General features: G+C 39.8%; 1 protein-coding gene across 1 annotated transcript; it reads right to left on the bottom strand.

Annotated features, from left to right (window-relative positions):
- Window positions 1–657: 657 nt before the first annotated feature.
- Window positions 658–17,607, bottom strand: LOC138897796 (uncharacterized). Its single transcript, XM_070183811.1, has 5 exons — window positions 17,374–17,607; window positions 16,839–17,310; window positions 10,156–10,230; window positions 1,049–1,141; window positions 658–890 (listed from the first exon to the last, which is right to left on the bottom strand). The coding sequence occupies exons 1-5, from the start codon at window positions 17,605–17,607 to the stop codon at window positions 658–660; spliced, it is 1,107 nt and encodes a 368-aa protein (XP_070039912.1).
- Between the last annotated feature and the right edge of the window lie 1,091 nt (window positions 17,608–18,698).

The raw sequence follows: 18,698 nt of genomic DNA, 5'->3' as shown, positions 1-18,698 counted from the left end.
AAACCCCGCTACTAATGAGTTCCTCAATAAATTAAGTTACTTGACTGCCTTGAATGGTTTCACGAATAGAGGTAGACAGAGAGGTCTGCGTTTAGAACACATGCCCTATGAATTCGTGGATGGAAAAGCAAAAGTGATATTTTTGAAAAGGGATGATGACCTATTGGCAGAGAAGTGCAGGGCTCACAATGGTGGGCAAGTTGTCTAGAACTCTGCCACAAATAGATAAACTTAGAGATGATTTTAAGAGGACCTTCCACAGAGAGTTCTATTAAAAATTGAAGCCTATTATTAGAAGATTAGTTTTATTAATTTTTCCATTGAGGAGGATTTAAAATACTTTTATGTTAACAGAACTTATCTTCTCTGTAGTATGCTTACAAGGATTCAGAGGTGGACCAGAAATTTCAAAGCTGATATGTTGTCTACCCTAACCAGAGGCGAATTCAGGATTTGGAGATTGCGGGTGCCAACCTAATCGATTTGATCAACTTGAGTTTCGGTTCAGGCTATTCATCTTATAGAAAAATCGATCAAAGGAAAAAAAAAATCTAATAGCTCTAACTACTTGATGCAAAGAATAAACCTTCATTAATATTACTAATATCATAAATATATATCATCCATTTATAATTGTCCTCGACAAATTTTTATATTTTAAAAATGGTCAATAATGGCATCAATACTTACATTGGTAAAGGCATCATGCTCTATGTAATAAACTAAATAATCATTTAAATATTGGTCACCCATGCTATTCCGCTCTTCATTCTTTATATGCTTCATGGATGAGAATGCTCTCTCTACGGTTGCTGTAGCAACAGGTAAAATCAGAGTAAACTTCACAGGTAAATAAACATAGGAATAAGTCTCCACGAGATTTGCCTCATCTAATGATTTTGCCAATCATTAATTCCTTACAAGTTGGAGAACTTTGGATTACCATATCACATATGAATTATGAAAGTATCGAGTTGATAGCTCAAATCCCGAATTTGTACCTCATCAAACTCATTTGGATAATATTTTGTTAAAGTCATTATTTTACCTTTGTCAAAATTAGTAAAAGAATTAGCAGTATTCAAGCTAGCCATCCCGAGAAGCAAATCGCTACTCACTGCATCAAAATGGTCATTAAGTTCTTGAAGTTGCACATTAATCATAACATAAAAGACAACATATGATGACCCGATAGGTTATTTATAGTTTTATCCTTCATTTTTATAGTTTGAGACCTCGTATAGCTCCATTTAGCCTTTCTCAATTTGCGTGCGCAATCCCTGTCCTTTTTTGGAAGGTTTTTATGAGAAAATTGATAAAAATATGAAATCGTGCCTTAAAACTCAATTGAGTTGACTACGGTCAAAGTTTTATGTAAACGAACTCGGATCAGTATTTTGACGGTCCTGATGGGTCCATATCGTAATTTGGGATTTGGGTGTATGCCCGAAATCGAACTCGAAAGTCCCTAGCTTGAATTAACGCAATTTGTTGAAAACTAGAAATCTAAAAGTTTAAAGAATTTCTAAGTTTGACCGTAAGTTGACTTTGTTGCTATCGGATTTGAATTTCGGTTCCGAAACTTGGTATAAGTTTTTTACAGTATTTATGACTTGTCTGCAAAATTTGGTGCAAAACGGAGTTGATTTGACGTGTTTCGGATATCCGTTGAAAAATTAAAAGTTCTTAAATTTCATTAAAAATTTATTCGTTTTGGTGTCCGATTCGTAGTTCTAAATATTATTTTTGTGTAGTTGACTTGAAATATAAAATATCTTCGCACAATGGGAGTATGTTCACGTGATGGGAGTAGTTGGCTTGAATGTAAGGTATCTCTGCACGATGGGAGTTTCTGACTTGAAAATTTAAAATGCTTGTAAGTTGCATGAACAAAACGTCAAAACATTCAAGATAATACAAAGATATAAGGAGCATAGCCAAGAGATACTCTTGACTACAAAACTAAATTGCGGGTGTCTATCGGCGTAAAGTATGGCGGGATTGGACGGTTCGTCCTTCAATTGGCGAGGTTGGCGATTAGATTAGCAACTATCTACTAGGAATCTTTGATGTGGCGGAGTGATAATGCAACACAGTACGAAGTGCTTTAGTTGGCGAAGTGAATAGTTTGCTATATACAGGGCTTTTACTGACAAAGCCAACAACTCGATTTATACAGGGTGCTCCAATTGGTTGAGCTGAAGATTTGTTTTATACATGGCTCCAGTTGGCGGGGCCGGCAGCTCGCTATATACAAGGTGCTATGCTATGTTGAGCAGATGGTTTGCTATTTACAATATGCTCCAATCATATTGGAAACTTGGTTTCAAAATACCTGTAAAGAATTTTTGAGTTAGTCCTTAGTCATATGAGGGAATAAATTAGATAATGAAAGATATATAAGGTTCATGAGAGAGTAGCGGGTCTGTCATTGCTCCAAGTGTGCCCCAGCATTCTTTGTCTCTTGTCGGTCTTATGTTCAAAGAAATATTCTTAACAGGAGGGGGGAATGTTGGTTTGTGTTGATCGTAGTCCTGGCCTTACCCCGAGTCTGGTGGGATTATGCCACAAAGCTTGCTAGGTAGAATAATAGTTTTCTTATAAAACATTTTGAAAATTATTTATTTTTATGGCAAATGTCATCGTTCTGGATTATGACACGTTTTGAAATTCTTTGCGACGCGAACGTTGTTTCCGGGTGACTCTGTCCCGTTTATGTCAATTCTTGGAGATGCCCTTGGTGACATAGTTTCTTGCTGTCTTGATTGTGTCCTAAATTTTCATGTCTTATTAATGAGTTTGGACTCAGGAAGATTAAGTGATTGCGTAGTAATTGTGGATGTGCAAGGATATAACAAGATGTCAATTTGAGGCTAAGTAGGTGTGTTTCTTATAATGTTGATTGGAGAGTTTATTTTCTACCAGCGGGTAATATGTGTTGAGATTTGAATTTGAATCTAGTTGAAAAAGTTGACTTGACTGTCAAGAGAATGAATGCAAGATTAGCGGATGATTGGAGTATTTTATGGTTGGTGTTGCATGGGCCTGAGAATAATTTTTGTTGAACTGAATGCGGTATTAAGGCAGTAATAGAGTATGGATATTGTGAGTTATCGAGTGTTTTAATCTATGACTTTGAGCCAAGTGGGGGAGCCTACTACTAACAGTTCAATTTCATGGTTATATGAATCGCTTAAGAATAAGTGGGTTCTATTTGGCATATATTGGTTGTTCTTAACTGTAACTCTTTTATATTTGAAAAAATCATAAAGAGAAAATACTACCTAATTATTGAGAAATATTGGGTAGTCATTTAGGAACCATTTGTATATCAAAAGACCTTACATTAGAAATATATCATACTAACACCGATAGCATTATATTCCATTGATGGGGACATAACCTTGGTTTCCTTAATTGAATTAATTACATTCTCGTAACAAAATAGTATTCTTGATAATTCACAATCACAACACTGTCTTTTTAAACTAACGGAGTAATACATGAATTCATCACTAAGATGACTGCATTTGACATGCGTACTTGAGTTGCATGCATAGAGATGCATTTCCTTCTGCTACTCGGTATTGGTGACATTTATGATTTTACATGTATCTTGACATGTAGGCATAAAGATATATATTCCTCATGCTATCTGAAAATGAAACATCTTAATTATTTTTGAAAGGATTTTTTTTGGGAAAATCACACTTTTCAAACTTACTCATATTTTTGAAAATTTCGGTAAAAGATTTGGGTTTTCACTGAGATACTTGAAAATCATGCCTATTTTTCTGGAACTGTGAACGAGCTGAGCATTTTATTTCTGAGATACTTCTTTATTTACTTGCCTTGTATTGTTATAAGCTGCTATTGGTTGTTGGGTTGGACCCGACCTATGTTACAGCTCGTCACTACTTTCAACCTAAGGTTAGATTTATTACATACTGAGTATATGGGGTCGGTTGTACTTATACTACACTTCTGCACCTTGCATGCAGATGTTGGCTGTTGATGTTGTTGTGTTCAATGGGAGCTAGAATTAAAGATGTACATGTGTTCCGGTTGTAGTTGCCTCTTGTTCATGGTAGCCTTAGATCTATAAAACTCGACTTATGTACTTTTCAAAGAGATGATGTTTTTACTTCCTTTCAGCTTTGTAAACTCTATTCTTAGAAGTTCATGATTTGTACTACCAGTCTTTGAGAAATGTATAAAGATTCAGTTAATTCCTTTTGTTTAATTGTCTTGTTAATATTATTGGAGTTGGATAGTTATTAGTTGGCTTACCTAGCGGGTTGGATTAGGTGCCATCACGACTAGTGGATTTGGGGTCGTAACACGACTTCTCAGATGCGAGCTCTCCATCATAGAAGTGAGGTGAGAGTTGGGTAAGGAAGACCACAGAAGCGGATTTTTGTACGAGATATTGAGCGCAGGAGCGGGAGTTGGCGCAAATACGGATCCTTGCATCGCACCTGCGATATTGCAGGAACAGATATTTTTCTGCAGGTACGAGGGCTATTTCTCCGATGCCTCTTCATAGAAGCAGAATGTTTGTCGCAAAAGTGACGCCGTAGAAGCGGGTAAGTGTGTCGCAGATGCGATGATGCTTGGGCAGAAGCTATATATCGAGGTTTTGGTTATTTTATCATATTTTGAGATTTGGGGATAGGATTGAGGCGATTCTTGAAGCAATTTTCATCACATGGATTGGGGTAAGTGTTCTACACTCGGTATTGGTTATATTTCGCGAATCTATCTTCATTTTGTAAAGCAAATTTTCGAGTTTTGAACAATGATTTGGAGTCAAAATTGAATGAAACTAGTATTGTTAGACTCGTAAATTAATGGGTTATAGGATTTTATAAGTTTTGTCAGGTTCCGAGGCACGGTCCCGGGTTTGACTTTTTGGCCGGTTTTGGTCTTTTGATCACGAATTTGACCTTTGTCATTTGGAATTGTTTCCTTAGGATTATATGAAGTGTTTGAGTTGCTTTTGGCTAGTATTGAGCCGTTCAGAGCTAGGTACGTGCAGGATGTCATTTTGGAGCATCGTTTGGCTTGCTCGGTATTGGATTTCGCTTGTTCGAGGTAAGTAACACTTCTAAACTTGGTCCTGAGGGTATGAAACCCCAAATTACGTGTTATGTGATGGATGTTCAAGTGACACACAGGCTAGGTAACGGGCGTGTGGGCATGCACAGTGTGAATTGTGATTTAGTCGATTCTATGGAACTATGTAGTTATCTTCTCTAAATATTTTTACTATACTCTATGTGTTAGAGTACATGAACTGTAATTGATGCTAGAAATCATATTTAGGGTATATGCTAGTTTTATTGGGACCCATAGTGGTCGTTCTTTGCTATTGAGTTATTTGCTTAATTTTAGTTATGTACTCAGTCGCATCGGTTGTGCGCCGGTGGCTTGTGATTCTATGGTTGAGGTGCGAGATGTGGTTTTGGCATACTGATGAAATGATGATGGGACAGTCTGGAGGACTTGAGGCCGGGTTTTGACGGTAGCTTGAGCACGGAGATTTCGATTGTGTGAGCACGTGCTTTTGGGACTTATAAGTCTGTTGGTGTCCCTATTAGTGAAATTTGTGATTTGATGATTATGTGGTGAGTATGATGAGACTGCGAGATGTGTTCAGATTGTTCGAATGTGACGAGAAGAGTTTACTTGAGATGTAGCAAGGACTATGGGGTGTTTGATTTTTTTCTTGATTTGGCATATGGTCTCGAGTTATGGGTATGTTGAGGGATCTCTCATGTTGTTTAGTTGTGGAATGAAGTAGATTCTCATGTCTTGTTGATGAGTTCTGAATCAAGAAGATTAAGTGATTGCATAGTAGTCGTGACTGTGGAAGGGTATAGAGAGATGTCAGTTTGAGGCAGAGCAGGTGGGTTATCTCCTGCGAGGTGTCCTGAGGTTGTGTGGTCCTTATGATATTTTGTAGAGAGTTCTCTTTTACCAGTGAATGATAAATGTTGCAATTTGAGTTTATAAAGCTTGTGGAAGTTGGCTTGACTATTACAAGGGTGAATGCGAGATTTGCAGATAATGTGAAGTATTTGATGGTTTGTGTTACAGGAGCTCAGGAAGGATTTGGTTGAATCTCACTGCGGTATTATGGCAGTAATAGAGTATGGGCATTGTGAGTTGTGTGTTTTGATCTATGGCTTTGAGCCAAGTGGGGGAGTCTGTTATCGACAAGTTTATTGCACGATTATGTGTTATATTGGTTTTGGTTCGAGGTATACTGGTGAATCAGCTATGACTGCAGGGGTTGAGATTGAGCATGACTCGAGTAAGAGAATTTCTGGATACGGGTTGTATTACACTCTATGGGTATATGGGAATTATGCAATGATTGAGTGGTTAGTCGTGAAAGATGTAGTATGCATGGAGTAGGAATTCGCTTGGTCACGTTAAGGTGGGGTTACTCCTTTGTGTGTCGTCGTACCAATGGGGCACCAGTTGTTTGGCCCGTTTGGGGAGGTGCAATTGAGATTTGAGCAGAGTGGATGACTCTCGAGAATGGTTCTAATGGATTCAAGAATTATATGTAGCGATTTGGAATTTTCAAGATTGGTATATGGCTAGAAATTAAGAGTTACATTGGACAGTTTCGAGACTTGTGGCATTTTTATATCATTGTGGATTATGCATTTCAATATCAAGAATGTGAAGAAAACAATTTTAGGGGTACATAAGGTCTCTTTAGAGTGGGTGTCGCGGTTGTGGTGCTTTGGGGTGCTTAAGAGAGAAGTCAGTGACTTATGGGCCTTAGGGCGTTGTGGTTTTATACTAGGGTCTCTTGTGTAGTGAATTTTTGTTAAGGATCGTGGTGTTCTAGCAAGGAGAAGTATCAATTTGAAGGCAATTTGGAAAGGACTTGGAGAAATAGGACAGCTTGGTAGTAGGTTGGGTTAGTACAGTAATGGATATAATCGGTTCTTTGGGTACTTATGATGTGGCTAGTCTCCACAGGTGTTTCGTGGTAATGCTCTTGGGTTTTGGCGACCTGCGTGGCTGGGTTGAGTTAGAGAGATTTGGTTCTGATAGCTTGGTTGTGTGCAAATGGGTTTCGAATAGTTCTCGATAGTTTTTACCACGGTTCGAGGAGTATATTTCCTACCGGCGTGAGGAATACGTTGCGTATTAGGATTTTCTCTAGGATGAGATCAAATGGAAGGTTTCTGACTAATCGGGTATGTATTCTGCTTGTGACTCAGAGTTGATTATGAGATTCTTGTACTCTTCACAGGATGGAATGGTAGACGCGGTGTATTGTGTGGGATAGAGATTTGCATATGCAAGATCACAGTTCAGTTTTGAAGGGAAGGACATAAATTCGTAGGCAGCATGGACGATTTTCGATGACTAGGTAAATGATATTACTAATCGGTATGGCCTGATGAGAGTATACATTGCAGAAGGGGCAATGTGTTTTGATTTATGGATACTTCATTGGTATTGCGGCACTCTCCTGGTTGATCGACTGCTGATATTTAAATTTTGTTAGGTGGCACAGAAGAATTTTAGAAGTATTCCTCATGGGATAATTGTGCATGAGAGATGTGTTAGACATTCTGGTGGTGGAGTTGGGATCAGATATGGTGATTCGTGTGTCCTATGGAGTTGGAGACTGGAGTTCTCAGGAACAGATTATTTCATGGTTGCGGACTGTGAAGTCGTGGCCGAAGCTAGCCAGATAATAGTATATGTTACGATTCATTCATTGTGGACCTTCTGAGGGTTATCTATCTATTGGTGGGTGACCAGAGTTGATTTGGGGGCCCATTGGTAGGCCCAACTAGGATGGGTATTCTACATCGAGTCGGATTGGGTGGCTTCATACTGCTATTGTTGAGGGATGTGCCATTCAGTTGTCGTTGAGCTTATTCGTGTTCTAAAATGATTTGTGAGTTACTCTTCTATGCTACGAGGGGTTGTGATTCATGAGTTATATGCATACACTGTGTGGTTCTATTTGGGCTTTATAGCAAAATTTGAGCGAGATGAGTATTTGGGTATTGCGTGATTGATTGCACGTTGTCTATGTTCTTTCCGGATTGTGGTATTGTGTTAATTGCTATTCGTGGTTACGGTAATGCACTTTGGATACTTGATGTCGAATTTCGCGTGGTTATTGATTTTGAGCATGGTGGCTGAGGTATTTCATATGGACCAGTGCTTGGATGGGGTCACGCATTGCAGCGGAGTTATGTTAAGATTTGATCCTTTGTGTTAGATTCGTGTGTCTTGGTTATACTAGGTATGATAGGTTCTTAGCATTGCGTTGTGGTGGTACTTGTTGAGCTTGCGGGACAGTTCTCTCGTCTGAGTCATTTTTTTTTATGATTGAGTACATTTGGAATGTTGCTTATTGGTGCACGGATTGCACAGGTTGTGGCTTTAGATTGTATGGGTGTGTCATGTCACTAGAGTGGTCGTGTTGGATGAGATGAGGTCATTGGACCTAGGATGGATACTATCGGATTTGATTACAGCATGTTTGGAAGGATAATATCGAAAGTCAGCTTAGAATTGGCTATAGTTCTTGTCGAATGAGAGAGAGTTCCATAACTGGTTGATCTAATGAATGGTTATGAGTTCTGCATGTTTCTTTCATCACCGGCAGTGTACGACGGTTTTAAGATGAGGTTTGGTTTGACATGAGGTTTATTACCGGAATTGGGTTGTTTTGGACAGTTATTGTGATTAGAAATCATTGCTATGAGTATTTGAGTTATGCGGTATATCATGTGATTACATCTTGGGTTATGGATATGGCTTGATACAGCTTGTTCAGACTTATACAGAGTATCCATGCGAGATTCTGATCTTATAGAAAGTTCCGGATGCTAGGAATTGGATTCTAAGGCTTATGGGCTAGGTTGAATTAAGGAAATCTCAGTTATGTTATGTTATCAGACCAATATGGAATAGGGTGACGTGGGATCACCCCCGGATATGTGCAAAGTAAGGTTACACGGCAGTTGATGGCTTTGAGAACAACTTTGGGCATATTTGAGGACGAACGTATGGTTAAGTGGGGGGGATGTAACGACCCGACCGGTCGTTTTGAGCATTTGTACTTCGCTCGGTAGTTTTCGGGCTTGAGTAGCTTTGTATAATGTATTTTGACTTGTGTGAATCGTCGGTTTGGTTTTCAGGTTATTCGGGACTAATTTGGAAGAATGATTCTCAACTAGGGAGCTTTAAATTTGAAAGAGTTGACCAAGTTTGACTTTTCAGCATTTGACCTCGGATTGAAATTTTGATGGTTCCGGTAGGTCCGTTGGGTGATTTTGGACTTAGGAGCACGTCCGGATTGTGATTTGGAGGTCCGTAGTGGAATTTGACTTGAAATGGCAAAAGTTGGATTTATGGAAAGTTTGACCGGGAGTGGACTTTTTGATATCGGATTCGGATTGTGATTCCGGGAATTGGAATAGCTTCGTTTTGTCAAATGTGACTTGTGTGCAAAATTTGAGGTCAATCGGACGTGATTTGATAGGTTTCGGCATCGATTGTGGAAGTTTTAAGTTCAAAGTTCATAGATTTCGATTTGAGGTGTGATTCATCGTTTTGATGTCGTTATGTGTGTTCTGAGGCCTCGAGTAGGTCCGTATGGTGTTCTGGAACTTGTTAGCATGTTCGGACGGGGTCCCGAGGGGCTCTGGTGAGTTTTGGACGAGGTTCGGATCATTTTATTGAATTTTTGGATTTTTCCTAAGCTGCTGGTTCTGGTGTGATCGCACCTGCGGCTGGTTTACGCAGGTGCGATGATCGCAGAAGCAACAGAGGAGTCGCAGAAGCGTGAAGGGGAGCTGGGCGTGAGGATCACAGGTGCGGGTGCTTGGACGCACCTGTGCAGCCGCAGATGCGGTTCAAGTGCGTAGAAGCGCGATCGCAGAAGTGGCTTAAAGACCGTAGGTGCAAGGGCCAGCGATCGGGAATTTTTAAGTGATCGAGCCAAGAATCACTTCAGGAAAAGAGATTCCAACAGACAAAATGAAAAAGAAGAACCGCAACACGTCATTCACATGATTATCGGAGGGGTCGATATTCCCCAAGGGCCAGTGTTGAAACGCACCAAGGTGTCGATCATAAGGAAGAAGCGAACTCGGGATTACATACCAGAAGGAATCTTGTCCTTCAACAATGAGGACACTGAAGGGATCATGCAACCCCATAACGACACACTGGTAATATCTGTACACATGAATAAGACTCAAGTTAAACGTGTTTTAATTGATAAAGGTAGTTCAGCCAACATCATCCAATCGAGGGTTGTAGAACTACTCGGCCTACAGGATCAGGTTGTGCTCGTGGCCCGAGTACTAAACGACTTCAACATGGCATGTGAAACCACTAAGGGAGAGATAACTTTGCCAGTGAACGTGGCGGGGACCATCCAGGAGACAAAGTTCCATGAGGTCGAGTCATCTGACGTTGTTATCATATGTATTGTTCCAGTTTGCCATAGAGATGTTTCAGTTATATTTGATATGGGATCTACTTATTCCTATGTGTCATCCTATTTTGCTTCATATCTGGTTGTGCCTCGTGTGTATGTGTCCACGCCTGTGGAAACTCTATTGTGGTAGATCGTGTCTATCGCTCGTGTGTGATTACTATTGAGAGTCTTGAGACTAGCGTAGATCTTCTACTTCTTGATATGGTAGATTTCGATGTTATCTTGGGCATGGATTAGATGTCACCTTATCATGCTAAATTGGACTGTCACGCCAAGACAGTGACCTTAGCCATGCCGGGTTGCCTCGATTAGAGTGGAGAAGGACTCCTGGCTACTCTACCAGTAGAGTTATTTCTTATGTGAAGGCTCGATGTATGGTCGAGAAAGGATATCTAGCTTATTTGGCTTATGTCCGTGATTCTAGTGCGGAGGTTCCTTCCATGGATTCAGTACTAGTCATTCGTGAGTTTCCAGAGGTGTTTCTTGCAGATTTGTCGGGGATGCTACACGACAGGTATATTGACTTCTGTATTGATTTGACTCGGGGCACTCAACCCATTTCTATTCCACCATACCTATGGCCCCGCCAGAGTTGAAGGAATTGAAGGATCAGTTGCAAGACTTGCTTGACAAAGGCCTCATTAGACCCAGTGTCTTGCCCTAGGGTGCGCCCGTGTTGTTCGTGAAGAAGAAAGATGGGTCGATGAGGATGTGTATAGACTATCGGCAGTTGAACAATGTCACTATCAAGAATAAATATCTGTTGCCAAGGATTGATGACTTATTTGGTCAGCTTCAGGGTGCCAAAGTATTTTCGAAGATTGATTTGATGTCTGGTTACTATCAGTTGAAGATTAGGGGAATCCGATGTCCCTAAGATGACTTTTCGGACTCGGTATGGGCAATATGAGTTCCTAGTGATGTCCTTTGGGTTGACAAATGCCTCAGCAACATTTATGGATTTGATGAACTGGGTGTTAAAGCCCTATTTGGATTCTTTTGTGATCGTATTCATTGATGATATCTTGATTTACTCCCGCAGTCCAGGGGAGCATGAGCAGCATCTTCGGATTATACTTCAGACTCTGAGAGATAGCCAGCTATATGCCAAGTTTTCAAATTGTGAGTTTTGGTTAGAATCAATTGCCTTTTTGGGGAATGTTGTATCTGCAGAGCGCATAAAGGTGGATCCTAAGAAGATTGAGGCAGTCCAGGACTGGCCTAGACCTACTTTAGCTACAGAAATCCGGAGTTTTCTGGGTTAAGCAGGTTATTATTGCCGGTTCATGGAGGGGTTTTTATCCATAGCAAGCCCATTAACTAGATTGACCCAGAAGGTTGCCCCGTTCAGATGGTCGGATGAGTGTGAGTTGAGCTTTCAGAAGCTCAAGACTATTTTGACTACGACGCCAGTGTTCGTGTTGCCCACAGGTTCAGGATTCTACTCGGTATATTGCAAAACATCTCGTATTATCCTCGGTGCGGTATTGATGAAGGACGGCAGGGTGATTACGTACGCGTCGCGGCAGTTGAAGGTTCAGGAGAAGAATTACCATGTTCATGAATTGGAGTTGGTAGCCATTGTTCATGTGGCAAAGATTTGGAGGCACTATCTTTACGGCGTGTCGTGCGAGGTATTCAATGATCATCGGAGTCTACAGTATTTGTTCAAGCAAAAGGATCTCAACTTGAGGTAGAGGAGGTGATTGGAGCTGTTGAAAGACTATGATATCACCATTTTGTATCACCCCGGGAAGGCTAATGTGGTGGCCGATACCTTGAATAAAAAGGCAATGAGTATGGGTAGCCTTGCGTATATTCCAGTGGGTGAGAGTCCGCTTGTAGCAGGTGTTCAGGCTTTGGCCAATCAGTTCGTGAGGTTAGATATTTCGTAGCCCAGTCGTGTTCTAGCTTGCACATTTACTCAGTCTTCCTTGTGTGAGCGCATCAGAGAACGTCAGTATGATGATCCCCATTTGCTTGTCCTTAAGGACACTGTGCAGTACGGTAGTGCCAACCAGGTTATTGTTGGAGATGATGGGGTTTTGTGGATGCAGGGCCATATTTGTGTGCCCAATATGGATGGGCTTCGTGAGTTGATTCTTGAATAGGTCCACAGTTCCTGGTATTCTATTCATCCGGGTACCGCCAAGATGCATCAGGACTTGCGGCAGCATTATTGGTGGAGTAGGATGAAGAAGGATATAGTTGCATATGTAGCTCGGTGTCTAAATTTTCAGCAATAAAGTACGAGCATCAAAGACCTGGTGGTTTGCTTCAGAGGTTAGAGATTCCTGAGTGGAAGTGGGAGCGTATCACTATGGAGTTTTTTGTTGGACTCCCACAGACTCAGAAAAAGTTCGACATGGTATAGGTCATTGTAGACAGGTTGACCAAGTCGGCACATTTTATTCCAATGGCAGTTAGATATTCATCAGAGTTGTTGGCTAAGATCTACATCTGCGAGATCCTCCATCTTCCGATGTGCACATGTCTATCATTTCTGATCGAGGTACGCAGTTCACCTCGCACTTCTGGAGGGTCGTACAGTGTGAATTAGGCACGCGGGTGGAGTTGAGTACAACATTTCATCCCCAGACGGACGTGCAGTTCGAGCGCACTGTTCAAATATTGGAGGATATGCTTCGCGCCTGCGTTATGGATTTCAGGGGTTCTTTGGATTAGTTCTTGCCGCTTGCAGAGTTTGCCTACAACAACAGCTACCAGTCGAGCATTCGGATGGCTCCCTATAAGGCATTATACGGGAGGCGGTGTCGTTCGCCAGTTGGATGGTTCGACCCAGGGGAGGCTCGGTTGTTGGGTATAGATTTGGTACAGGATGCCTTAGATAAGGTCAAGATTATTCAGGATCGACTTCGCACCGCTCAGTCCAGGCAAAAGAGTTATGCCGATTGTAGAGTTTGTGATGTTGCATTCATGGTTGGATAAAGGGTATTGCTCTGGATTTCACCCATGAAGGGTGTGATGAGGTTCGGAAAGAAGTTGAGCCCTAGGTATATCAAACCCTTTGAGATTCTTGAGAGGGTGGGTGAGGTGGCCTACAAGCTCGCATTGCCACCTAGTTTATTAGCAGTCCATCCTGTGTTCCATGTGTCCATGCTCCGGAAGTTCCACGGCGATCTGTCCCATGTGTTAGATTTCAGCTTAGTCCAATTCGACAAGGATTTGACTTATGAGGAAGAGCTGGTGGCTATTCTAGCCCGGCAGGTCCGGCAGTTGAGGTCTAAGAGTTATCTTTCAGTTTGAGTGCAGTGGAGAGGTTAGCCGATCAATACAGCCACATGGGAGTCCAAGTCAGACATGCGGAGTAGATATCCATACCTTTTCAACGGTGTAGATACTTTTCTATATCCGTTCGAGAACGCACGTTTGATTTAGTGGTGGAGAATGTGATGACCCGATAGGTCATTTATAATTTTACCCTTCATTTCTGTGTTCCGAGACCTGGTATAGCTCCATTTATCCTTTCTCGATTTGCGTACACAGTCTGTGTCCTTTTTTCGAAAGATTTTTATGAGAAAATTGATGAAAATATGAAATCGTGCCTTAAAACTCAATTGAGTTGACTACGATCAACATTTTGTGTAAACAGACCCGGATCAGTATTTTGATGGTCCTGGTGGGTCCGTATCGTGATTTGGGACTTGGGCATATGCTCATAATCGAATTCGGAAGTCCCTAGCTAGAATTAACGTAATTTGTTGAAAACTAGGAATCTAAATGTTTAAAGAATTCCTAAGTTTGACCGTAAGTTGACTTTGTTGCTACCGGGTTCGAATTTTAGTTCTGGAACTTGGTATAAGTTTGTTACAGTATTTATGACTTGTCTACAAAATTTGGTGCAAAACGGAGTTGATTTAACATAATTCGGACGTCCGGTTGAAAAATTAAAAGTTCTTAAGTTTCATTAAAAATTTCATTCGTTTTGGTGTCCGATTCGTAATTCTAGTTGTTATTTTGGTGTTTCGATCATGCGAGCGAGTTTGTATGATATTTTTGGACTTGTGTGCATGTTTGGTTTGGAGCCCCGAGGGCTCGGGTGAGTTTCGGATAGGCTATGGAGTGATTTTGGACTTAGAAGAATAGCTTATGCATGTTTGTTTCAAGTGTTGGACTGCAGATCTAGCATTTGCGAGGTTTGGCTCGCAAATGCCAGCCTAGATTTTGCAAACAATGAATCGCATTAGCGAGCATGGGCTGGGTTGGGAAGAGTTCGCATTTGCGGACTCTATATCTTCGTAATTGCGACCACTGGTTGACTTGGTACTGCTTCTCTTTTGCAAAGTATTGTTCGCATTTGCAGACAGCCTTGGTTCACATTTGAATTAAATTGTCGCATTTGCGAAGGGTTGATCGCTTTTGCAATCATCACAATTGCGAACTATGTGTCGCAATTGTGATAAGTTCAGCTGGGTAAGAGAGGGGAAAACGGGATTTAGCTCATTTCTTTCAAACTCTCAACCTTAAACACCCCAGAGGCAATTTTCCCAAGAGATTTTCTTCCTAAATTCATTGGTAAGTGACTTTAATCTATTTCTTTTTAATTACCCATTACATTTCATAAGTTTTCAACATCAAATCTATTATTTTTATGGTAGAAATTATAGAAATTAGGGATTTGGGTAGAACTAAAGATTTTTATAAATTTGGGATTTAGACCTCGAATTGAGGTCAGATTTCGAAACTAATTACAGAACCGGGCTCGGGGTGAATGGGTGATTGGGTTTTAGTCTGAATCTCGAGTTTTGGCCAAGTGATCCCGGGGTTGACTTTTTCTGAAATCATTAAAGATTGAATCTTTTTCACTCATGGGTAGTATCTAAAGCTTATTTTGAATTGTTTGAACGATATTTGGTTAGATTCGATTGGTTTGGAGGCGGATTTTAGAGGAAAGGCCCCGGTTGAGCTTTGATTTGATTGAGGAGCGAGGTAAGTGTCATGGTTAACCTTAACTTGAGAGATTAGGACTTGTTTGCCTATTTGCTACGTGATTAACGTGTGGGTACAATGTATATGTGAGGTGATGAGCATTTATGCGTTGTTATGGGATAAAGCATGCGGGTGTAACTCGTTTTCTTGTGAATTGTTGCCTTTTAATTATGATATCCATACTTAGATTAGATTATTACTTATTTGATCATTCCTTCCGTAATTATTGCTTAATTAGTAATGGTTGAGTATTTTAGAAGTTGAGGTTTGGTATCTTGGAATTTTATTTGACGTAAAGCACATTCTCGGCACTATTTATCTCCCGAATTTATATTATCTTTACTACGTGGTATGGGAGAGTGTCAAAGAACGAAGAGTGATACCGTGCCATTTCATTATCTCATTTATTGATTAATACATAGTGAGAAAAAGAATTAAAGCACGAAGGGTGATGTCGTGCTATATATATTATTTATTCATTGTTATATGGTGAGATCGAGAGTAAAAGCACGAAGGGTGATGTCATGCCATTCTTCCCAATTATTCATTGATACATGGGAAAATCGAGAGTAAAAGCACGAAGGGTATTAGCGTGCCATTTCATTTTACTTATGTCATCACTTCATGGTAAGGATGATAGTAAAAGCACGAAGGGTTATCCTGTGCCATCTTTATACCGTATGTTTATCTGTTCTCATTGGTTGATGATTTATTTGGCTATCTTGTGTTGTCATACATGTCGTAGTTATCGTATCTTCTTCCCCTTTCGCATGTCCTCTCCCAATTGTACATTGTTAAATCTTTGTTTGTTGCTGTTTTGTACATATATCTATGTTTGTACATGTTTAATTACGTGAATGTCCTATCATAGCCTCGTCACTACTTCGTCAAGATTAGGCTCGACACTTACATAGTACATTGGGTCGGTTGTACTCATACTACACTTCTGTACTTCTTGTGCAGATTTTGGTATTGGTCTCAGCGGTGCGTGAGGTGCGTCAACTCGGATTATTGCTTATGGAGACTTGAGGTAGATCTGCTTACGTCCGCAGACCTTGGAGTCCCCTTCATCTCCCCTCTTTTACTGTTCATTTCATTCGAAACAGTTGTATTTATTTCAAATTCTATTTGTAGAACTTCTAGTAGCTCGTGTACTCGTGACTCCGGATCTTTGAGAGTAGATGTTATTACATGACTTATGCTGGTGTTGTGTTAGATTGAGTTCATATCTCTCGTTATTTATCATCACCTTGTTTAAACTGTTAAAATTTTGGCTATTTAACTATCTCACGCCAGCTTGCCTAGTAAATGGATGTTAGGAGCCATCACGACCTCGAGGTTGGGATTCCGGGTCGTGACATAGCAACATGCAAGTATTGTGAATAACAAACACCAGAAAACTTGCGCTTCGACTTTCCTGGAAAATAGGATTCATCCATCTTGGGAATTAAGATATTATGCATATCACAAAATGAGGAAACTACATCTAGCAAGGATTCCCATCCAATTTCCCTCATATCTTGCAATCTTTTCTTTGTAATATTAAGAAACTCTATTGTATTAACAATATATTGATCTCTCTTTTGTAGGATTTTGTTAATCACTCCAAGCACACGAATAATAGATGAGAAAATAACAATAAAATTATCTAATTTTTTAAAGTGTGATCCCCAATAAGTATCACCTGGTCTTTGAAGCCCGCATTCTTGATTTAATCCCCGTCCAGTATGAACTTCACCAGACTCAAGTAATTGGTCTAACTTTTCAGCTTGAAGATGACAAAACAAATCTCTACACTTAAAAGATCCTCCAACGTCATTCAATACGTTAGTAACATGGCAAAAGAAATCTTTAATATCCAAATGCTTTTTAGCAATAACTATAAGTGTTAATTATAACTGATGAGCACAGCAATGAATGTAACATACCGATGGATTATCTTTCATAATCAAAGTCTTGAGACAATTTATCTCTCCTCTCATGCTACCAACTCCATCATAACCTTGTCCACGTATTTGTGATGGACTTAGTGAGAGCTCTGAAAGCAAAGAGTAGATTGTTTCCTTCAATGAGCATGCCGATGTATCACTAATATGGACAAGACCAACAAATCGATCTACCACTTTACCATTCTTATCAAAATAACGCAAAACAAGAGCCATTTGTTCTTTGTGTGAGATATCTTTGGACCATCAAGTAATATACCAAAGTAATCTCCATTCAAGTCTCCAATTATAGCCTTTAATATTTTTTGCACAAGCATTGATAAATCCTTTTGGATCATAGGGCAAGTCAAAGTATCATTTTGTGGAGCATTCTCTAATATTACTTTTCCCACATCCGGATGCTTATCCCCGTGCCATCATAAGAATCCTAGAAAGAGGAATTGATTTGCTAAAGATTTACTTTCGTCATGACCCCTAAAAGGTAATTCATACAACAATAGAAGTCTTGCCACATAAATTGATGCTTCTAAACGTATCTGATACCCACTTTTCAATTTCTCGGAGTGCTTATCAAAAACAACTTAGATTGATTGATGAAGATTTGATAAATCTAGCATCTCTTTGAAAATATTTATCATAGACGCTATTAACATTACCAACATGTAAACGGAATCTTACAAGACACTTATTCCAAACCCGAAAACCATTCTTTGTATAAATTTCACCCGCACTTCCATGAATAAATTCATTTTTGAACAAATAAAAACATAAGCAACATGCCGCATCTTTCTTCACACTATACTCCAGCCATTTAGAAAATTGACCATTGAACCAACTTGGAACAAATTGACGCATTCTTCCTCCTATTAGAGTTTATGGAAATTGATGCTGGAAAGGTTGACAAGGAACTTGTTGAATATAATGTTTCCTCACTTCATCTCATATTCGAGGGTTATATTTAGCAATAGGTATTCCTTCTCCTGGATCGCCTTTAAGTGACCCCAAATCAAGTTCATCTTGGTTCAAGAATTGACAACTAGGACTTGGTTGAGAATGGTCAAACCTCGTGATAAATTTATCCATTTTAATTCAATTCATATAAAATAAAATTTCATTCCAGTGAGAAAGCTTTCTCTGTAGCTTAGTAAATGAAAATAATTCAACTCCCTTCTATATAAATCTGTAATCTTTCAATATTTCTTTTGTGCTTTTTTCATTGAAAAGGATACTTCTTTTATGTTTTTCTGATCTGAGGAGTCATAAGCCCATATTATGAACTAAAAAATTATTTACAAAGATATGGATAA

The sequence above is a fragment of the Nicotiana tomentosiformis genome, chromosome 8 (assembly GCF_000390325.3).
Source record: "Nicotiana tomentosiformis chromosome 8, ASM39032v3, whole genome shotgun sequence".
Classification (NCBI taxonomy): Eukaryota; Viridiplantae; Streptophyta; class Magnoliopsida; order Solanales; family Solanaceae; genus Nicotiana; species Nicotiana tomentosiformis.
This window is presented reverse-complemented; position numbering and strand designations above follow the sequence as displayed.